This window comes from Amphibalanus amphitrite, unplaced genomic scaffold (genome assembly GCF_019059575.1).
Source record: "Amphibalanus amphitrite isolate SeventyFive unplaced genomic scaffold, NRLGWU_Aamphi_draft 000934F_arrow, whole genome shotgun sequence".
Lineage (NCBI taxonomy): Eukaryota > Metazoa > Arthropoda > Thecostraca > Balanomorpha > Balanidae > Amphibalanus > Amphibalanus amphitrite.
The window spans coordinates 170,921-195,135 of record NW_024882428.1 but is presented as its reverse complement, the minus strand read 5'-3'; the positions used below and the strand labels follow the sequence as shown (position 1 = coordinate 195,135).

Sequence of the window (24,215 nt, the reverse complement as noted above, 5' to 3'; positions counted from 1 at the left end):
CATTTACCACAAACTGGTGATGGCGTTTCATGACCTATAATTTCAAGTGACCATGAGATAGGCATAAGGATTAGTTGTGCAGTTTTCGATATAATGAGTAGAACAGAAGAAAAAATTGAAGAGTTTGGCGAAAATGACCCGCCACTATGGCGAAACTCCGAAATGAAACGTTCGACTATTCTTACGCCCATAAAACGATATAATGTACCATAATGTAAATTGCACCGGGCACCCACATTTGACGAAAATGTGAACAATAATAGCCGAAGTAAAATCAGACACGCCGGACATTGAAAGCACAAAGAACGCTTACGATTTCAGTTTCATGCGGATACAAGCACAATACAATCGGATACAAGGAATACAAGAATCGGATACAAGCACGACATGGACATACTTATACATCACTCTGTTTCACCGCTGCAGACTATTTCGACCGGCATTCACGATAACACTGGCATCATCTCGTTTCACATGAACGGTCAATAGACGCTTCCTCGCAGGCTCATCACTCACCAGCCTATTTACATCACCAATTATGGGTGCCCACCCTCTAGGGGACCCGGCACCGTCTCCCCTTCAGCCGATTCACCTTTTCAGCCAGGGGGCGCACCAGAGCCCACGGGGGCGCCAGCGCCCTCTCTGGTGTCTGGCGAGGGCGCCTGGGCGGGCGCCGGGCGCGGGCTCGCGGTGGGAGCCACTCGGCCTCCGGAGCCGCGCGACCCCGGGCTCAGGTTCAGCACGAAATAGTAGATCAGCTCGAAGAAGGTCACCAGCGAGAAGCCCATGAAGAGTCCGAGCAGTCCGCCGATGTTGGCTGCCGACAGCACAGAAAGCAGGGGTTGACAGATCGAATGGGTGCTGTTTTCCGGACCAGAAGGTACAAAATCTCGCTGTCACTTTGACGTCTAAACATTAATTGGACTCATGAAGCTAAATTGACCGAATTACATAATTACAGGCTTATCAGGCCTATAGGTACCAATGTTATAACTAGTGATGGGCAGCTTTCTACCGCACGATGTAGACGTCGCCACTGAGGCAGCTGTAGTGTAGATGGCGCTACCGCGACTGGTGCAGGGCCGATTTCACCAACGATGGGTCCCCAATCCTACAGGCAGACCCGTGAGTCGTGACTCGTGACTCTGACTTATGACTACCTAGCCAGCGGAGTTCACTCGAGTTCATAATGGCATCAGTTCATTAACCAGCTCTGCCCTGCCCATGGACCATGGTCTTCTTGATCGTGAAGCCAATGGAAGATAGACGGTTCATGATCATTGTTCACCATCCATGTTGACGTTTGACCATGCAGCCACCAGCATATTATTGTTTGCAAGTTGCATTGACATTTTATATTGACATACAATATTGATACACATACACATACAATATTGACATTGACATATTGAGTGCCCGTAAAATGTAAATAAGTATACCTACATTGTAGGTCCTACACTGTAGGTCCTACATACAGTGTAGGGACGAACACACCGTTCTATGTCGTTCAATCCTCAAAGCAGTCATGCCCTTCTCCTCCACGCCTCAAACCCCTGATCCAGGCTAGATATTCATTCTGAACCTTTATCCGACATTCATCGAACGGTCACCTTATATTCTCAGAAGCAGGCCAGTTGTGCCATGAGGTGAACGTTTACGGGACTGGTCAGCCTATCCATGAGAAGGCTTGACTGGCTCGGCCCCGGTGGCGCACCTGGGCGGCTATGCAGGCCAATGTCTTCCTGTAATTCCTATCACCCTTCCGCGGCTACGAAAAGGTCTTGTTAGACTGAAAAAGCCTAACTCTACAAAAGAAATAACCAAACAAGTAAACGACAAGCAAAGGGAGATAGAAAAACATGAATGTGAAATTTTCGTCTATATCAAGCAGATAGTTTAAGCATTGTGATGCGCTCATAATTGAATGCACGTACACGTATGTAATGTACCTGCGTTATGAATGGAGTCTCCTCGCATTCATTGTGCTGATCTGAAAACAGCCCGCCTGGTCACCGAAACGTCTTCATTACACACGTAGCATGCATGAAAAAAAAATCCGTAGCATGGCATCTTACCTATGATCTGGTCGATGGTGTACATCAAGTCTCGTTTGTACCGCGTGACCGAGTTCGTCTTGAAGAAAACGTGCAGCTTGGCCATGTTGAGCCTGGGAACAAGAACGAACGTTTTATTAGTAGTATAACTTTAAAACACAAATCAGTCATAAAACGAACGAATATTAGACCAGTATAACGCCTTTTAGGGCGACTAACGGAGCGAGCGAGAGGGTGAGCCTTGCACGTGCGAAATTTCGAGGGGGTACCTCCAGCTGACTTGTGCACGGCACCCTACTAACCGGTCTCTAGCGATGTGCCAAATTTGAGCACAATCGGGCCAGCCGTTCTCGAGATCTGGAAGCGGCACCCTGCACGTGCGCACGTGCAAAATGGGTCCCAACTGACTTTTGCACGGCACCCTACTAACCGGTCCCTAACCATGTGCCAAATTTGAGCGCCATCGGTCCAGCCGTTCTCGAGATCTGGAATCGACCCCTGCACGTGCGCACGTGCAGCAACACCCCAACTCTGGCACATGGATATGCATTGCCTAGTGGGTGCCTACCTACATGCCAACTTTCAGCGCAATCGGCCAAGTAGTTACCGAGATATTGCAACAATTACAAAAGTGACACCTCTTCGTTTTGCACGTGGCACGTGCATAAGGGGTCACCCACATGCATCGGGAATAGTCCAATACTTGGTAGAAGGAATGAAGCTACCCTACAAAAATTACCGCGTGTAAATCGGTCAAGTGGTTGCTGAGATATAAGCGTCGTAGAAGCGTGACCACGGCCGGCCGGCCGGCCGGCCGGCCGCTCATACTCAGAAATTTCCGTTAATCTAAGGAAAGACTACGCTCGCTTCGCTCGCTCCGTAATAATTTGTCTTGTGTTATTTATTTAGTTAATTAAAAGTTAAAACCCAGCCTGAAGAGATAAAACCAGTATAACGCTTTTTGTGGCGACTAACGGAGCGAGCGAGAGGGTGGGCCTTGCACGTGCGAAATTGTGAGGGGTACCTCCAACTAACTTGTGCACGGCACCTTACTAACAGGTCTCTAGCGATGTGCCAAATTTGAGCACAATCGGCCCAGCCGTTCTCGAGATCTGGAAGCGGCACCCTGCACGTGCGCACGTGCAAAATGGGTCCCAACTGACTTGTGCACGGCACCCTACTAACTGCTGCGTAACCGTGTACCAAATTTGAGCGCAATCGGTCCAGCCGTTCTCGAGATCTGGAAACGACCCCTGCACGTGCGCACGTGCAGCAGCACCCCAACTCTGGCACATGGATATGCATTGCCTAGTGGGTGCCTACCTACATGCCAACTTTCAGCGCAATCGGCCCAGTAGTTACCGAGATATTGCAACAATTACAAAAGTGACACCTCTTCGTTTTGCACGTGGCACGTGCATAAGGGGTCACCCACATGCATCGGGAATAGTGCAATACTTGGTAGAAGGAATGAAGCTACCCTACAAAAATTACCGCATGTAAATCGGTCAAGTGGTTGCTGAGATATCAGCCTCGCAAAAGCGTGACCACGGCCGGCCGGCCGGCCGGCCGGCCGGCCGCTCATACTCAGAAATTTCCGTTAATCTAAGGAAAGACTACGCTCGCTTCGCTCGCTCCGTAAAAATATGGGGAAAATTACCTAGTGGGAAAATAGAAGTATTTTTTTTTTAATTTCACTAAGCCACGTGAAATGATAAGTACCTATCATTGACTGCAAAACAGCAGCCTGAATGTTTTTTATGACTCTGCAACACGCCTGTCAAGTGAAAGTCGTCGGTCATCGGCTCGTCTCCATTGCCATATACCACGAACAATGTGCTGTGTCTGTGTGCGCTCAAATAACACCGCTTGGCAGTGTGAGTGGCCCAGTGTGTATTCATATCCCGCGCCCCGCTGAGGGGGGGGGGGGCAGAATCTGCCCCCTCCCGTTTTTCGCCAATAACTTCTAAACGCGTTACGCCAGCGATGTCAAACTTTCAGTAGGTACCTTATTATACATTAATTTGACATGTTCCCTGAAAATTTGAGCAAAATCCGTCGGAAACTCTTTGAGAAATCGACGTTTTAGTGATGTCATGTTCGCAATTTTCGCCTCAAAAACGGCAAAATTTGAAACGCCGCTAACATCCTCATTTTTAAAGGAATCAAGACGTAACAAAAACGGTTATACGTGATTTTACTTTGTCTATCAAATGGCTATCTCGGTTTTTGAAAATTTTGGATTTGAGCCCAATTTTTTTCTTAAAAAATCTGACTTTTTTGGGAAAATAAGAATAAAATCCAAAATTTTGAGTGCATCAAAAAATCGGAATATATATCAGAGAAGTGGTCTATGTGCACCTACATACCAATTTTATGAAGAATCGGTTCAAAAATGTGGGAGTAATTCAAAATCTTATGACGTCACGACACACAAAATTTTTGAAAAAAAAATGATTTTTTAAAGTTCTAGACCTCGTACGGGAACAAAAATAGCACCATTCGATTCGCCGTGAAAAAATGCATCAGTTAGACACCTTTTTAGGCCTAACAACCAAATTCAAAATTTGACCTCACTTGACCTGACCTTGACCTGACCTTGACCTGACCTCGACCTGAAAATCATCCAGAGGTGGTCTATATCACATATTGAGCGTGCCTATGGAATTCTATGAATAAAATGACCCATAAAACATGTGTCGCACATGCCCTTTTCTATATTTTGTTTTTGGTGACCTGACCTGACCTGACCTGACCTTGACCTTGACCTTTGAATGACATTGTATGCAACGAATAGTGTCTTGGTAGTCTAAGAACACGTTTTGGGCAATCAGTCTCAGTCCATTCTTCGGCAAGATGCGGTGCAAGGCCGATACTGTAGAAACTTGCATTTTGTACCCTTGACCTGACCTTGACCTGACCTCTAACCTACTTAAGAAAAAAATTGGGCTCTTAAGATCCGCCTTGTTGAGAGCTTTCGATTACCGTTTTCCCCGTCTTTCTACGAACATCGGTTCGGAAGTTAGACAGGGGCGGGGGGGGGGGCAGAATCTGCCCTCCCGGCAGGGCGCGTATGGCTGAATAGCCCAGCGGGGCGCGGGATATACGACGGACGGACGGGTGACGTCCGTCCGCCGGGTGAACGGCGTGACGGGTGACGGGGTCAGTGTGACGGGTGGACGAACTGACCGTCGGAATCTTACCTAGCGTAGTTGACGGCCAGGGGGTAGAGCGGCTCCGTCAGCGAGTCGTTGGCCAGGAGCTCTTCAGCCCCCTTCCCCGCCAGGATCAGAGAACACTCCTTCTGGCAACCAGCAAACAGACGACATTAGTTAACGGGAGTCCGGAGGCAAACAACATTAGTTATTGGGAGTCCGGTGATAGACGACGTTAGTTAACAGCAAAACAGCGAGACTAGTTAGTGGAACCCCCGGGCAGGCGATATTACATAGTTAACCAGAACGCCGGTATGATTCCCATTCTATGTAGCATCTGCTGGACAGCACAGAAGAAGACTTGGTCAATAATACACGTAAAACTTTCTTACTTTCAATAATCCCACTTCCTAGAGCTATTCAACAGAGAGTTATCACGAATCACTGCAGGCAATCGCATACAATGAGCACTTCTGGCTCAATAAAGCAATGAGGTGCATTCACTTCACCGCATTATAACTGTTCAGCGTTCACGTCAAGTCACCCTTGAGAGCACACAAACCGGAGCTCACCGATTGCTGCTGGGTTACGCCGATCAGAGATGCACACATTCTGGTGACGATTGCCTTGAAAATATCACTGAAAGCCTCGTTCTTGATCAGTTCCTGGCTCGGGAAAAGTGAGCTCGAGAGCTCTGTGGAATACTTTGTTTCGTCGCACGCTGGTAGGCAGTGCTCCCAAAACTCAGCCGACAGGTTGAAGTCTCGAGAAAGATGGTCTGAAACGTAGCCCAAAACGTTGTCGGTGCGTAAAAATCACGTTTCACCCCAAGCCCTAAATGGGGAGCAAAGACTGGACAACCGATGTTGGCACACAAATAAAAGTGGCGTGCAATCATATTTCGCGGAGTTATAAAAGTAAAATTTTGTGTTTACTTATTGAAGATTATTCGTGTTATATTAATTACAATTTTCATTCGTGTACTTAAAGTCATAACTTTTAATCGTGTGCTTATAATTGTAATAATAATTATCATATAAAGTTTTGAAGCATAATAAGATAGCAATATTTTATTAAGGTTAGCCGACGAACATAACTAAAAAGCTAGGCATGAAAAGCCACATTACTTCCGATGATTTTGTTGCTTTACCATTTCTATGGCAATGCAGAGCAACAATGTTATATCTACGACCCAACTTTTAACTCTTTAATCAACATGTGAAAGACCGTAAAACTGGCGTGAGAGAGGAAACGACATTGTGTTGCATAAGTGTTTGAAAAATGTAAAAGGAAAAGGATGTCTGAAAGGCAAGCTATGTCCCGAGGAGTGCAATTAGACCAATACGGGCTTGGAAAAATAAGTGAATAAAAAGCTTCGAGCAGCTGCAATTACTTACGCAAGAACGTCTGAAGACACGGTAAATCTTTTTCATGGCATATTTTGGCGGTTCCTGTGTAGCGGAAGAAATAACATTAGCTTGTAAGTTATAGCCGGCATTGCGCAAGAGAAACGAGTCTCCATACGGTAAACGTCGAATTGCTCTAAAAAATGTGAAGCAGCCTTCCCGAAACATGAGCACACTTTTTGTGATTTCAGACGCACCATATCAACTCGTTTTTTTCCGGAAGTTAAACTTTACAAGTTAGTGAGTTCGAATTATTTATCCGTAGTTACACCTATCTGGCCTTGTCGACCAGTTCCACTCATGTCTTTTGTCAGTACCTACTGAGTACGATAGCCTATAAACATAAACTACAAATACCCCTAGTCTCCAATCCTTCAGCATGCCTTCCCAACTTTCACTTGGGTTGCGCCCTATACATTTCGTAACGTTTGAGCCGTATTGGAGCGATAAATTGATACCTACCTATACCTAATCCATACTTTGACAATTTGTAATTATTTGTCACTTAATCCTTTACTTCATCCCTCTTTCAAAAAATATTTGTGCATTGACTACTAATCAGCCTGTAAAATTAAATCAGTCTCTGACTCTCTGCCAAGGTCTCTGCCGGAAATCAAAGCAACGAACGAAATTACGGACATTTGACATCTCCGTGATTTCGCTCGTGACTTTGATTTCCGACAGAGACTGACTTGATTACAGACTGATTTATATCTCATGCCATTCGTCTAAATCCACCCTCTCATACCTGGCATGTAGAAGGCCACGCAGCCGCACCGGTCGACCAGCGCCTGGGCCTCTCTGCTGAGCAGGCAGTTGGCCAGCGTGTAGTAGGTGGTGTCGGCGTGCCGCAGCGCTCGCTCGTGCTCCATGTAGCAGTTCCGCTCCTCCGGCGTGAAACTGGACTCGGCACGCGCTGCAACACGCAGAGACGAAGAGACCAGTCTAGACGCCGGGTAGTTGGGTAATTAAAATGGTGCTGCGATATTTGGTAGAAATCATTTATCTTGATTTTTGTTTAGATTTAAAATTTTATTTTTGTTCGCGCGTCTTTATGTTGTTATTTCCGAGTGGACTATAATGACGGCCACGGAAAGCTTGCACGACGGTATTGCTATTGCACGCCGACGCACCTCCGGTTACCTTACCTGTGGTGTAGGTCTCCTCAGCAGTGACGGCCACGAAAATCTCCTGTCCCGGCGGTATGGCCATTCCTCGCTGACGCACCTCCGGCTCGTCGTGAGTTCCGTGAACTAAAATCTGCAGCAAAGCGAATAGCCTCTTACACGATAGGCGTTATCACAAGTGTATTCGCGGCCATTGGGGCGACGTAAGGAAGGAAGAAAACATCTGGCCCCAAGAGCTTTAAATTATCAGTTAGCATGCAACTTTTCCTTGCTGTGTAAAGATTCTACCATCAATTATTAAATACAATTGCATTTAAAATCTTCCTTTTATGTTTTTCCATCGTTTGCACAATATCTTACGTTACTAAGCTAGATTAACACTAATTATAAATAGTTCCAGCATCATCAAGAACAATAAGGAAGGCTTGGAGTGAATACAATAATCTAAACGGTTTTGCAAGATGTGAAGATCACTTCTAAAATTGCCTCTAGAAATATTGAAGGCAAAAGTTCAACTTTTTTACAAGACGGATGTCTATGTATAAACCTATTCAACGTGTAACAACTCAGCCGGTATTTCGTCGCCTACAGCCCAGCTTTCCCTAGTGACCGCTAGAGGCGCTGCTATCGATGTCCACCCGTGCCGCCTAACGACATGCTTGCCTTGGCATATACACATGGGCTTTGTTATTTCTTACTGCATGCAGCATGCATACGATATTTTCATCTGTGTTTATTATTTAGTGCTCAATAGAAAATGTACCGACAAGAACAAGTCCAACCGTCAGCCTGTCTCGTCGCCTATCTAACCTTGAACCCGACGGATAGAAAATGGGAGAGGTAGTACTCGTAGCGTTTGACGTCGATCATCACGGTGAGACCGTTCTTGTTACCGGAGCCGCTGTACAGTACCCCGTCCTGCCTGGAACGTCGGGCAGCGCCGCTATGTGACACAAGCGTCGACCGTGTGAGCTGCCATCAGGGGCGCCAGCGAACAGAGATGAAGCGGATATCCACGTAGGGTATATTGACCGGGATGTTGCTGAGGTGGAACTGAAATGGGGCATTACTGAAGAGAACAAACGCATGCCACCATCTTCTCAGAGAAATCGAGCAAATATACCTAAAGGAACTAAATACGTCATAGTTATTAGGTATATACGCACTTACATACGTACAAAAGAAGAATTAGAACGTTGCAAATGTAGGGGAAGCCGGGGGAAGCCCGGGCGCGGGGGAAGCCCGGCCACCCCGTTTCCGGCTAAATTATTCACAATAAAATGCTCAACTGTTTGTCATTTCAGCATGGCAGCTAAGGTAACGCCAGCAAAAAAGTTAAGGCTAACAAAAATTGCATATTGTTAAAGTTATAGCGCAAAAATGATATTTTAAGGGTTTTTAGCTAAAAAGTGAGATACGTTGCACTGTTAATGTTATACCATACAGTCCTAATATTTATACGAATGTTATGTAATGACCGTTTAAGTGTTTGTAGTGAGGGGTGACGAGGCAGGCTGGCTTAAGTATGACATTTTTTTTTCGAATATCGCTGTTCTAAAATAAAAATTAGCACATTGGGGTAACCCCGGGCGAGTGGCCAAGCTTACCCCCAACCGAGAGCAATGCCACTAAACCACTGTTTTCCATGAGATAATAGGTACTGAGCAGAATTGGTTTACACCTAGATCAACGATAAATTTCGAAAATAAACATGTTATCATAGACAAAGCCAGTCATGTCACTTAAGGTCAACTAGGGTCAAACTACGTTTTTGCAGATAACGCGACAGACAATGAAGCTAGAGCTTCAAAAATGGTGTCGTTGTGTTCTTCTTCATCAGCCGAGTCGAATGATATGCAATATGATGCATTAAGGTAAAAAGAAAAATAAATTTTAAGGAATTTTGAAATACGCATTTTTTGTCAATTTTGCATCACGATTTTCATCGACCTGTACTGCATATGTGGTAGACGCTAGCTAAAATACCAGTAGTGACATAAACTCTAAGATGTCTAGAGCTAATCAGTGGCTTAATATTTCACTTTCCGTTAATATTTGGAAGACTCATAATGGTTTCATCAACTCGTTGTAAAGCGCTGGGGAGGTGGCCGGCGTTACCCCTATGCCGGGCTTACCCCAGAAAAATCAACACTTTTTTAAAACTAGATTTTCTCAACCTTATACTTATTCCACAAAACCGAATTTTTGGGAAAACACGGCCAATGAACGTAGATAACAGGATATCAACATTTTATACAGCACGTATGGTATGTAATAAAAATGAAAAAGAGCTTACTATGCCGGGCTTCCCCCGGCTTCCCCTAAACGTTCAAAAAACATCGTTTTCTCACTTGGCGCTGTCGTAGTGCGCGTTGAACAGGCAGCAGTAGCCGAGGTCGGTCCGTTGCGTTTTAAAGAGTTTCGAGCATGGTGTCTTCCGGCCTCTCCAGAGACAGGCGACGACCATCTCATCGCACGACGGTGAAGTCTGCACGGAGAAAATTAACGTGTCGCTGGTCGTAATGAAAGCACACACAACGGTGTGACAGGCAAGATACTTTATACGTATACTTCTATGCATGCTTTTATTTTTCGCTCTTATTGGAGAGAGAGAAAAAGACGGGGGGAAAAGGTAGAAAGAAAGAGAGAGAGAGAGAGAGAGAGAGAGAGAGAGAGAGAGAGAGAGAGAGAGAGAGAGAGAGAGAGAGAGAGAGAGAGAGAGAGAGAGAGAGAGAGAGAGAGCATCACGAAAAAATAATAGAAACAAACCAGAATAAATATTGGAAGGACGCGTTTGTCCCCAGAGCTCACCATCGCCATGATTTTCCGGACTTGTTCCGGAGGTATGTCATGTGTTCTGCGGCGGGTTTCTGCCGAGGGGAGGCAGTGGTCTCCCTCACACGAGTCGGCCGAGAGGGGACAGCGGCCGCCGGCGCACGAGTCCATGTAGGCGATCTCCAGAGCGTCCAGCACGCGCTGACGCCACTCGGTCTCGTTCGGGTACACGACTCTGTGGTGAATCAGCGGTACATGACTCAGCGGTGAATCAGCAGCACACGAATCAGCGGTACATGACTCAGTGGTGAATCAGCAGCACACGAATCAGCGATACATGACTCTGCATGACTCGGTGCATGAGTCAGTGGTGCATGACTCTGCTGTGCACGACTCAGCGGTAAATGAGTCTGCGGTGCACGACTCAGCGGTACACAACCCAGCAGCGGTAGGTCAGCGGTTTGACTCTGCGGTACAAGACTCGGCGGTCACGACTCTGCGGTCACGACGCGACTCGGCGACTCACCTTCCCAGCACAGTCTGCTGGTCGGGCGGCAGGCTGCTGTTGCTGATCTTGTTCAGGTTGCAGATGGTCAGCGCCGGGAAAGGGATCCGGTGCACCGGGTAGTCGGTCGTCTCAATGCTGACCAGTGTCGGAGACCGGAAGTAGTTGTCCACCACGCCGTAAATGAGGAACGACGCTGAGCAGAACGTGCCCAGCACAATGACGCCCCAGTACCAGCTGAAACGGGGGCACATATGTACAGTTTCGAATACCAGTTCTACCGACGACTTTTATTGACATTTTTGTGAGCGCTTTAGCAAGTAACATAATATTTTACATTATATGTTATGAATCTCACATATATGAGGTAACAGCAACCCAAAACAGAGCAATAGGAAGAGCAGCACAAACAGTTGTGTGCCTATAGTGGAGTAACCAGGCTCGACACTACCGCAAGACTTGGTTGAGATTAGTTCTCACTCATTGGTATACGATATTATTTTGATTTTTTCATATATCTGTGATAATGCAAGCAAGACTGACTCTTCTAGATGCTCAACGTTCCTACACGAAACACACCAAATAAATTCTGATGACAGGATTGCTCACCGTTTAGCTGACCTCTCCCTGGCCAAGTACTTGACACCATGGATGGTGGTCTCTTCGCAATACTTCTCAGCCTGTTCACGGAAAATGTCGCGATATCCCTGAAAAAGCCAATCGCATGTAATTACCGCACAAGGCTACAAAATAATGCACATTTTCTATACGCACTCCCGTAAAGAGAGAAGGAATTCAACCCCTAAATGTGACCCTATCATCGTTTATCCACACATATGTATGCATGTATGTAAATGTACGTATAGAACCGACTCTTGGGGCTTTTCTAAAATGTATTCGCATTTCACTAGACTTTTCTGTAAGTTCTGTTTGTGAAGTCCAACAATTTTCCGGGACTATCAAACTCCGTTTAAGTTTTGCAAATCAGATCAATTGTTCCGGAGATGAGGCGTAGGTACATTTTGCGTAGGTACATATATGTATCTTATAGAGCTCCCAGCATTCTTCGCCTTTGAATATACACTAGTTATTCCCTGTCAGTTCCGCATTCCGATGTCACTTTAAATGCAGACTGCCGCGAGGCAGTGCCTAGTGGATAGACTGTACCGCCAGCTAGCGCGCCTAGTGGATAGACTGTACCGCCAGACAGCGCGCCTGAATGATAGACTGTGCCGTGAGGCAGTGCGCCTGGAGGATAAACTGTACCGTACGGTAGTGCGTACGGAGGATAGACTGTGCCGTGAGACAGTGCGCCGAGAGAGTAGACTGTACCGCCAGATAGTGCGCCTTGATGTTAGACTGTACCGCCAGACAGCGTGCCTGGTGGATAGACTGTACCGCAAAGCAGTGCACCTGGAGGATAAACTGTACCGTACGGCAGTGCGTACGGAGGATAGACTGTGCCATGAGACAGTGCGCCTGGAGCTTAGACTTTACCGCCAGACAGCGCGCCATGGAGGGTAGACTGTACCGTAAGGCAGCGCACCCTGAGGTTAGACTGTACCGCCAGGCAATGCACCTTGTGGATAGACTGTGCCGTATGGCAGTGCGCCTTGAGGTTAGACTGTACCGCCAGACAGTGCGCCTGGTGGATAGACTGTACCACCAGACAGCGCGCCTTGAGGGTAGACTGTACTGTAAGGCAGTGCGCATAGTGGATAGACTGTACCATAATGCAGTGCACCTAGTAGATAGACTGCACCGCCAGACAGCGTGCCTGGTGGATAGACTGTACCGTAAGGCAGTGCGCCTAGTAGATAGGCGCACACGGCAGTCTATCCTAATGGGCGCACTGTCTCACGGCAGTCTATCCTACAGGCGTGCCGCCTCGTGGTACATACAGTCTATCCTCTAGGCCTAGGCGCAATGCCTGACGGTACAGTCTATTGGCCAGGCGCCCTGCCTTGCGGCACAATCTAACCTCGAGGTGCACTGCCTTCCGGTACAGTCAATCCATCCAGGCGCACTACCTTACGGCACAGTCTACCATCCAGGCGCAATGCCTCACGGTCACGGCACAGTCTAACCTCCAGGCGCACTGATTGGCGGTACAGGCTAACATCAAGGCACGCTGACTGGCGGTACAGTCTATCCACTAGGCTCACTGCCATACGGCTCAGTCTATCCACATTCCACAAGGTGCATTGTCTGGCGGTACAGTCTACTCTCTCGGCGCACTGCCTTACGGTACAGTCTACCCTCCAGGCGCGCTGTCTGTCGGTAAAGTCTAAACTCCGGGCGCGCTGTCTGGCGGTACAGTCTATCTACTAGGCGCACTGCCTTACAGTACAGTCTACCCTCCAGGCGCGCTGTCTGTCGGTAAAGTCTAAACTCCGGGCGCGCTGTCTGGCGGTACTGACTAACCTCAAGGCGCGCTGTCTGGCGGTACAGACTAACCTCAAGGCGCGCTGTCTGGCGGTACAGACTAACCTCAAGGCGCGCTGTCTGGCGGTACAGTCTAAACTCCGTGCCGTATCGTTTGGGTGATAGACTGCGCCGGAAAATGACACGCCTGGAGGATAGACTGTACCGGACTAAATCATTTGCGACAGGTATATAAGTACAACCTGCTCTCGATGGGGATGCGTGGGAAGGCGGTTGCGTGGGGGGGGGGGGGAGTGGAAGAGCCCAACGCGTCCATAAACCTCGACAAGCTTTTCGACTATTCGTTAGATGAAATGCCAAACTTTACAATATAAAAATGCCAGCGTACAGGCGTCTACATATAAGAAGTTTCGTTTCAGCATACCATTTCAGCTCTTTTCTTTGGCATATGTAGGTACTAAGCATCGAAAAAGGACGGAAAAATAAGAGCTTAGAAAAGCATTAACTGAAGTTCAACACTAGGCTGGGTTGGGAGGTGGTAAATGGAACTGAATTCAAAATGTTAAGCTGTTTGGGTAAAAAAATATTTTTAAGCTGATTATGTCAATGATCTTCATAAATCATTAGGACATGATAATGAATAGCAAGTTACGAATACCGACCAATACGCTGAGTAAATATCTAGTGCCCTTATGTAACGTGATGCCAGAGGAGTAGACATTGGAACAAAGCACCACATGAGAAAGACGCTGCTAAAATGCGCTGCGGTAATGGATTTCACCTGTTGCCGGTATATCACCTGTTTGGTAGAGAAAATGACCACCCTTATACGAGAACACGCCAATCACTTAGACCTCCATCGGACAATAACACAAATGGATTTATGGGAGCGTTTTGTGTTGGAGCCCTACTGCACGTCTGCAAAAGATGATAGTGTCGGGCGGCCACTTGAACCCTAATGCGGGGCGAAGCATTACACTTACCGAATGGGGGAGAGCTGACGATGGCACTGATCGAGAGGGGTTCTTTTGCTCGGCCGTGGGTATCATTCTACTTGACAAGGGTACTGCATTGTCCAGTGTCCAGGATGAATATGTATTGGTACTGCAGTGTCCAGGGGATGCTGCACTGTCACTGTCCAATGTCCAGTGTCCACTGTCCGCTGTTAAGTGTCCACTGTCTACTGTCCCCTGTCCACTGTCCAATGTCCAATGTCCACTGTCCACTGTCCACTGTCCACTGTCCACTGTCCACTGTCCCCTGTCCCCTGCCTTTTGTCAACTGTCTACTATCTAATGTCGCTGTCCCCTGTTCCCTGTCCCCTGTCCACTGTCTACTGTCTAATGTTCACTGTCCCCTGTCCACCTTCCGCCGTCCACTGCTCCCTGTCCAATTTTAGACCGGCACTCACCGAGGGAGACCGGTGCTGCCACGCGGTGCGCCGCTGTCGGTGACACAGACGTCTTCCTTTAGGAGCGCTCACCGGACCCCACCGTGATGAGGACCGAGGGCGGGCCGAGACCCGCGTCCGACGAGCGGAGGCACCAGGCTGGAACACGGGGGTAGCGGGACAATGGTGCAGCGCAGTGGGCAGAGGAACATTCTGGTAGCAAGCTTAACCCGCGCCCCGTAGGGGGGGGGGGCGAAACGGCCCCCCCCCGTCCTTTTCCGTGGATATCTCCTAAACGGCTGCAGATATCGCCATCAAATTTTCAGGCATCAATTTTACACATTGTGACCAAAAACTTTTCCAGATAGGTTGGCCACAGATGACGTTAGAATGACGTCATTTTCTCCCATTTTCGACCGAAAAAGAGCTTCACGAGAAGAGCTGTCAGGCCTACAGCTTTGAAGATACAGAAAATAATCGAGACACAAAAGGTGTAGAATTAACAACGCTACAAAACTGCCATCTCAGATTTTTGAAATTTTTGAATTTTGACCACTAAAAATCAAAAAGTATTTTTTTGGATATATTAGCCAAAAAATCCAAAAAGGTTTTTGGAGCTTCGAAAAAACGGTATGTATGATAGTACTTATCGTCTTCTATCTACATACCAAATTTCAGAGCGATATCTCTTTTTTTTTGGCCAAGTTATAGCGAAAAAAAAACTGTTCAAAAATGATGACGTCAAATTTATGGCATTTCTAGACAACGTAGGGCAAAACGAAGGCCACCATTAGACTCCCCGTGACGAGTTGCATCGAATCGATACCCATTTTATGCAAAAATATCAACTTTGAAATTTGACCTAGTTTGACCTGACCTTGACCTGACCTTTACCAGAACGTAGCCTAAGCTAACCCCAAAGGCTGCCTGACCCACATAATCGCATTTGTCATGTAAAATGGACCATAAAACATGCATCACACGACACTTTCATAAATTGACCCCCAGTGACCTGACCTCTGTGACCTGACCTGGTATCAGTGACCTCAGATAGCAAAGTATGTGCTTAGCGAACAATTCACCATCGATGATTTTCAATAACTTACCAATTTACTTGATTTCAGAACACTCTTCAAATGCCTGTGAAGTGTGAACGGTGAAAATCCTACATTTGACCTGACCTGTGACGTTATCGGTTTGACCTAGGCCAATGAAACTTGGCCACAAGTTAGTTCCCCGGTGGGGCTATCAAACGCCGTTTGAATTTTGAAAATCGGCCCGTAAATTTCCGAGATCGTAGGGGGTGCCGAAACGCCCCCCCCCCCACGGGTGGTAGGGTCCACTGATAGCCCTACGGGACGCGGGTTAAGTTTACAAACGCAAAGACCTATATGGAACAATACATGCACATTACCATTGTTCTATGTAACTGCATATTCATTTTATATGCAACTCAAACAGACTGTCCCTATCACTCGAGTGTCAGGAAATTAGCAGTAGGTGCTTTTCTGCTGCGTAGAAATATAATAATACACATGTCATCATAGGCGGCGGAACGGGGAGGGCACCGGGGCACCGTGCCCCCCTTTGATTTTGGCATTTTAACATTAGCCCTATGGGCGTTGCATGGAAAGAATGGGACCAAAAGTCGGCAGTGCCCCCCTTAATTGAAGGTGTTCCGCCGCTACTATGCATGTCATTAGAGATGTGCTATGATCCGGACGTTAGAAACAAAGGCTGTCTTTTATTTCTTGGATTGGATTTTTTATAGTGCAGACCTTTCGACGATAATGAAAATGTTATCTGAATTTTGAATCAAATAAGATGTTCAGGCCATGACAAAACAGCGTACGGCTCTCGCGAGATTAACCGGTAGGTTTTGCTCTTTTACATTTCCGGTTATTCTCAGAAACTAATCGATCTACGATGAAGCCATTTTACACGATCATGGCCGGCTTGTTACCCAACAGGTCGATCGCATCTTCAACACTTAACCCGCGCCCCGCTGGGGGGGGGGGGCAGAATCTGCCCCCCTCCCGTTTTTCGCCAATAACTTCTAAACGCGTTACGCCAGCGACGTCAAACTTTCAGTACCTTATCATACATCAATTTGACACGTTCCCTGAAATTTGAGCGAAATCCGTCGGAAAATTGTTGAGAAATTGACGTTTTAGTGACGTCATGTTCGCCATTTTCGCCTCAAAAACGGCAAAATTTCAAACGCCGCTAACATCTTCATTTTTAAAGGAATCAAGACGTAACAAAAAAGGTTATACGTGATTCTACTTTGTCTATCAAACGGCTATCTCGGGTTTTGAAAATTTTGGAATTTGGCCAAAATTTTTCCAAAAAACTGACTTTTTAGGGAAAATATTTATAAAATCCAAAATTTTGAGTTTATCGAAAAAACCGGAATATATGTCAAAGAAGTGGTCTATGTGCACCTACATACCAATTTTTAGAAGAATCGGTTCAAAAATGTGGGAGTTATTCAAAATTTTATGACGTCACGACACACAATTTTTTTGAAAAATGATTTTTTTGGAAGTTCTAGACCTCGTACGGAAACAAAAATAGCACCATTCGATTCGCCGTGAAAAACTGCATCGGATAGACACCTTCTTAGGCCTTAACAACCAACTTCGAAATTTGACCTCACTTGACCTGACCTTGACCTGACCTCGACCTGAAATTCATCCAGAGGTGGTCCATATCACTTATTGAGTGTGCCTATTGAATTCCATGAGTAAAATGACCCATAAAACATGTGTCGCACATGCCCTTTTCTATATTTTGTTTTTGGTGACCTGACCTGACCTGACCTGACCCTGACCTTGACCTTTGAATGACATTGTGTGCAACGAATATTGTCTTGGTAGTCTAAGAACACGTTTTGGGCAATCAGTCTCAGTCCATTCTTCGGCAACTACGGTGCAAGGCCGATACTGTAGAAACTTGCATTTTGTACCCTTGACCTGACCTTGACCTGACCTCTGACCTACTTAAGCAAAAAAATTTGGGCTCTTAAGATCCGCCTTGTTGAGAGCTTTCGATTGCCGTTTTCCCCCGTCTTTCTACGACCATCGGTTCGGAAGTTAGACAGGGGGGGGGGGCAGAATCTGCCCCCCCCCCAGCAGGGCGCGTATGGCTGAATAGCCCAGCGGGGCGCGGGTTAAAAGCTTAAGACGACGAAGCCACCCTGAAGTACACTAAATTTTCTAGGTGCAAAACCTACGGCTAAAACCCGCCAGACCTGTACAAGTTCCTTAGGTGAGATGATGGGTTCCTTAGGTGTGAACAATTTTTTCACCTTTTGGTTAGGTACGCCTACGCAAGGCCCTAAAACTATCGTCTACGATTTGTAGTGTTGTCCTGGAAGGAAAGAGCCGAGGTGAGGTGAATAAACACTACAATTCAGAGATCAAACATTTCTTAAGTCAATTTTGTATAGAGTCCGTTTAATCTCAGAATATCAAATATGTAGGCATAAGAAGCATCACTGATTCTACAAGAGAAGAACAATGCCATGACCGACAACTAACGAGCTATTTTTGGTACGTAACTCAGAGTCAGAGTCGAAAGCCGGCTTCTCGAACGTCATCGAGACTGCGTGGCAGCGCCAGAAGACAAACGCCGAAACTGTTCATGTTTGCCGAAACTGTTCGGCTCTAAACGCCGAAACTGTTCATGTGAAGCCATAAACAGCTCGTACACAATCATGTCTATTATTTACCTATACCCGGACGCATAAGAAGTGCGCATTAAAAAGGGACCCATGACCGCAATACCATGGGCATCGTCCACAAAGCCGTACGCAATGCGTTATCGTATTTTCCCGCGTCATGCATTTTGGGTAATTGTTTTTCGCTGTCGGTACGCACCATTTACCGCTTGCTGCGCAATATATACCTAAACATCATTGGTAAAAAATTAAATACCATTTGAAAAATATAAATGAACATGTTTACAGTCCTAAATTTGCTTTTACTAGTAAGCTCCGATGAACAGTGAAGAACAGTATATCTAAAAAGAATAGACACGTTTACATAGGGTTTGTTGCAAGCTTATATCTCCGTCCGTGATGTTGCAAAAGCTGCTTATGGTGCTTAACAATTTACAAAATGATCCCATCTAAATATTTGAAGACCACTGCATCGAAATTATCGTCACATTAACAAGCTAGAGCCTCGTCAAATATGCTATGTAAACCGGGTTTATGTCCCCTGGTTTGGCTCTCCCACAGGAGGGCGAATCGGTAACTTGGCTGAATCCCAGTTGCGGCACCCGGCCGCCAGGGTCGCTGCTGCGCGAGCGGCCTTGACCGCTCGCATGTCATTGGCAGTTCGGTCCCTCCCCGTCCCCATCTATACCGAGGTGGGGAGGGGAGAAGAGGGGAAGAGAGGGGAGGGAGCGGCACTCGCTCGGCACTGGGCGATACCTGGCTGACCCCGCGCTCCCTCGCTGACCTCCGTCCTGCCCTCAGGCGAAGATCGACTTCCTCGGCCCGTAGCGGCCGAGCGGAAAACCGAGCTCGCGGGGCGCGACTCTATTGTCCCAATCTTATAAATGAAATGCTGTCGTATTCACGGCATTAGATAATGTCGTATTCACTGCATTTTACCACAGCAGTGGATGTGGTAAAATGCAGTCCAAAACAAACGGAAGCACACGATTGATGCATAATGCGCCCTCCCATTCAAATAAGGTCGCCCACTTCAACAGATGGTGTATTTTCTTAGGGCGTAACAGATGCAAAACGCTACCGAACTTTTTTAGTTCGGCCACTAGGACCGTTAATATACAATTGACTGAAATGCGTGAAAACCATTTTGCATTTAATAGCCGTTTTCTGCACCCAAGCATAAGCCAGTGACGCCCTGTCCATTCTAAAGCGTTCATGAGATTGGTCCCAGCACCCGATTTTATATGAGAAAGTCGTTCAAAAAGCATCTTATCTCTAACCAATTTATTTATTATGGCCATTTTTACAGGACGTCTATAGAGCTTTGACTTTTACATTTCTTCCTCGTTCAGGAGCAACGTTTTAACCCTCACCAGCTTTCAGGTTTTCTGAATACCGAGGGGGCGTTGGGGGGTTGGAACTGAGGGAACAACCCCCTTCGCCGATTCGCCCCTAATTGAGCTAGAGCCTCACGAAAGAAACGATCGTGTCCGTCGTTACGAAATGTAGCGATCGGTCTCCGATTTTAAGGACTAGGGTCAGCCGATGACTTCTGAGGTCAGGTCAAGTGGTCCAAGGCACAGGTTCGGTTTTTGGTAAATAACTTCGCTAAAAATGATCGCAGATCCGCGATTTTAGCCGCGTCGTGTTTGTCTAGCTCAGGCGTGTCGAATGGTATACTTTTTCTTCGGGTGAGATCAACTTAAGGTGTTAAGTTTGGGTTAAGGTCAGGTCACAGCCCGTCAGGTCACGAAGCTGGTCAAAGGAGGTCATATTGCATATCAATCGATTTGGCAGGTCTTTCCATGTCCATTAGTGGCTTTATCGACTCGGTAGCTTTAGTTGATCGGGAGTTATTGACGAAAAACAGATGAGCCAAAAGGATTTTGTCTTATAAGTTGACCCTAGGGCCTCACAATGGTCTTGCCCGGAAAAATGTATATATTTTTTGTATACACTGTGCATATTTCTATTTGGCGCGGCTGAGCATGACAAACGTAATACCACCGAGCCGCCTTCCCCTGAGACCATTTTGCGAGGTTAATCAAATCCCGACCTTGTTTTTCCCTGGCCATTAATGTTCTAACCTTACGGGTGATTGTTTGAGCGCGGAAGATGCTGAATCTTGGTTAACCCCATACTTATCATATGATAAAGAACGTCAGTGTTAGAAAGTTAATTAACAATTTAATTTAGGATAGTTTAATTCAAGTCCGTATGAATCCGACTTGACAATTTACTAGGTGGGTTTTGCAATTCAAGTCGGTATGAATCCGACTTGACAATTTACCAGGTGGGTTTTGCAGCGCTATTAGTTTGGCATGTAGGGGAAGCCGGGGGAAGCCCGGCATAGTAAGCTCTTTTTCATTTTTATTATATACCATACGTGCTGTATAAAATGTTGATATCCTGCTAGCTAGCTAAGTTCATTGGCCGTGTTTTCCCAAAAATTCGGTTTCGTGGAATAAGTATAAGGTTGAGAAAATCGAGTTTTAATAAAGTGTTGATTTTTCTGGGGTAAGCCCGGCATAGGGGTAACGCCGGCCACCTCCCCAGCGCTTTACAACGAGTTGATGAAACCATTATGTGTTTTCCAAATATTAACGGAAAGTGAAATATTAAGGTACTGATTAGCTCTGGACATCTATAGAGTTTATGTCACTACTGGTATTTTAGCTAGCGTCTACTACATATACAGTACAGGTCGATGAAAATCGTGATGCAAAATTGACAAAAAATGTGTATTTCAAAATTCCTTAAAATTTATTTTTCTTTTTACCTTAATGCATCATATTGCATATCATTCGACTCGGCTGATGAAGAAGAACACAACGACACCATTTTTGAAGCTCTAGCTTCATTGTCTGTCGCGTTATCTGCAAAAACGTAGTTTGACCCTAGTTGACCTTAAGTGACATGACTGGCTTTGTCTATGATAACATGCTTATTTTCGAAATTTATCTTTGATCTAGGTGTAAACCAAACCTGCTCAGTACCTATTATCTCATGGAAAACAATGGTTTAGTGGCATTGCTCTCGGTTGGGGGTAAGCTTGGCCACTCGCCCGGGGTTACCCCAATGTGCTAATTTTTATTTTAGAACAGCGATATTCGAAAAAAATGTCATACTTAAGCCAGCCTGCCTCGTCACCCTTCACTACAAACACTTAAACGGTCCTTACATAACATTCGTATAAATCTTAGTACTGTATGGTATAACATTAACGGTGCAAGATATCTCACTTTTTAGCTAAAAACCCTTAACCCTATTAGTGGCAGGCTCCTGGCTACCCCCTATTAGTGGCAGGGGGGGCTGTTTACGACCCCCCCTTGATATCTCGAGATCTAACGGGCCGATTTTCAAAATTCAAACGGCATTCGATTTCGCTCAACGTGATCTACATTTCTAAAAAATAAAAATTAAAAAATGTCAATTGGGGGGTAGAGGGGGGTAAAAACGGGCAAATTGCAGATACATTTTAGACTGTTTATCACGGCCAGGTTTCTGAACCAATCTTAACGCAACTTTTGCCGATCGATAGAGAATGAACCAGGAATTCACATGGATCCTAAAAATATGCATTTTCAAAAATCATAGGCGGATACAGATCATTGAGATTGGGGGTACACAAAAAGTATAGTAAATAAGGTTTTTGTTGGTACTGTTTCTAAAAAGGGTGGTAATGGTCTTGTTATGTTATAATTTTCTTATGAGAGAACGACTAAAATTGTATTGGTAATGCATAGGCGGTGTCAGGGCACCTATGTTGGGAGGTAAAACATAACCCCCCTTTTTGGACGCCTGGATCCGCCTATTATAGCAAAAACGTGTCAAAAGAGGATGCACAATAACTGTATATGTTATCACATGATACCTTTTATTCACTGTTCGTAAAACTGGTGCAGCATCGTGATCTTCGCCCAAATGACTTGCTTCACGAATAGGACCCCCCAATTCCCAGTGCTCTGGAGCCGCCCCTGGTAAAGTTATGATCTTGAAATTTTCAGGGAATGTGCTCAATTTAGTTTTAGGAAAAGTCAGAAAATTTCAGCATCGTAGCTTCAGCGGTTTTGGAGATATTCCCGAAAAACCTGAGGGGTGGATAAAAACAACCCCCCCCCCTGCCACTAATAGGGTTAAAATATCATTTTTGCGCTATAACTTTAACAATATGCAATTTTTGTCAGCCTTAACTTTTTTGCTGGCGTTACCTTAGCTGCCACGCTGAAAGGACAAACAGTTGAGCATTTTATTGTGAATAATTTAGCTGGAAACGGGGTGGCCGGGCTTCCCCCGCGCCCGGGCTTCCCCCGGCTTCCCCTAATTATAAATCACTGCTTATTTCGATCCGGATATAGTTATTCAATGCTGGCCTTTGCGTCCTCAGAAAAGTTGTTTATAATCATGAATGCTTGCATTGACTCATACTTTCCATTTTTCAGCACCATTATTCGCCGTAGTTGACCAGGTGTTTTTCTTCAGCTCTCCCCTGAATCATTTGGCTTAGACCCATGGCGTATCACCCGTGCATCGCAAGACGCACCTACCACACACAAGTTCACGATCCCCACGAACCCACATCAGCGTCCGTTCGCTTGGTGTGTGACTCCTTGACCTTTGGCCGCGACAACTGCCAGCCCACCGGAGCACCCCTCCCTACACGCGCTGCCCCGCCCGATCCCCTCCCTCCCCCCCCCCGGGGGTCGTGTCACGAAGGTTCGGGCTTACGCTACTACCGGCCGCTGCACAGAGCTGTCACCTAGCGCTTGGGAATGTGTGGTCTGGTGCGGATTCAGCCAACTACCGGCTCGCGACACCAGCGCCACGTAGTGGCGACGGTACATTCTTTTTAGACATACTGTACATCACTAGTCTTTAGTCGACCACGTCACGTCAAAACGGTTTTCCGACCCCAGCACGTGCAGCCTGCACCCCTCGCAGACGGTGACCCCCCTGGAAACTGGTTCAAGGTGTTACCGATGTGTCCCGCCAGTATGGCTTTGCCCGTGACCTCGGGTTGACCTGTAGCCTTGACAAAAAATTTCGTGTCACCGAAACTTTGAAGCGGAATAGCATGTGCCACGAAGCACCGAGCGAACCGAGGCCAGCACCAAAAGTTTACCTCGCCGGAGACGAATCAAACGTTCCCACTTTCGTCCCGATCGGTCCACCCATTTTGACTTCAGGTCCAAAAAAGCTTGGACAAACTCACTCACATACTCACTGACAAACAGGTTGCACCAAAATATTGGTTGCACCAAATCAAACAGGCCTCTTGCACCAAAATCCTCTTGCACCAATGCTTGGATTATTTTGCATCGTATACCCAGTCCAAGTCTCAAATGTAACAATTTGCGTGCAAAATTTAGCAAGCACATGTATGATTATGTATTGGGCTATTGCAAACAAATTTACCACCGTTAGATTAGCTTATTCTGAAACAGGTTTTACGATTTTACCCAGCTAGGTAGTTTGGTGCAAGAGGCGATCAACAATCAACTTATGCATTATGTCTTATTCCATGAACTATCCCAGCTTCCACATCTGCAATTATACAGATAAATACAAACATAACACTTGTAATGACAGTTTACCATTCGAACTGACCTTCTTCTTTAGCATGGCGACTAGCTCCACTTCTTCCTTTTGCGACATCTGCACCGCTTCTTTCATGATCTTTTGGATGGTGCTCACGCCGTGGAGGTCCTTTTCCATTGGCTGCGCTGTGGATGCCAT

The 24,215-nt window shown here is 46.2% G+C and overlaps 1 protein-coding gene across 1 annotated transcript; it reads right to left on the bottom strand.

The window, feature by feature from the left end:
- Window positions 1-596: 596 nt before the first annotated feature.
- On the bottom strand, window positions 597-24,215 carry LOC122368248 (pickpocket protein 28-like). Its single transcript, XM_043341996.1, has 13 exons — window positions 24,087-24,215; window positions 11,632-11,729; window positions 11,044-11,259; window positions 10,554-10,752; window positions 10,094-10,230; window positions 8,553-8,664; window positions 7,764-7,875; window positions 7,364-7,531; window positions 6,607-6,660; window positions 5,782-5,987; window positions 5,258-5,358; window positions 2,076-2,167; window positions 597-817 (listed from the first exon to the last, which is right to left on the bottom strand). Exons 1-13 carry the CDS (start codon window positions 24,213-24,215, stop codon window positions 597-599), a joined length of 1,845 nt encoding a protein of 614 aa, XP_043197931.1.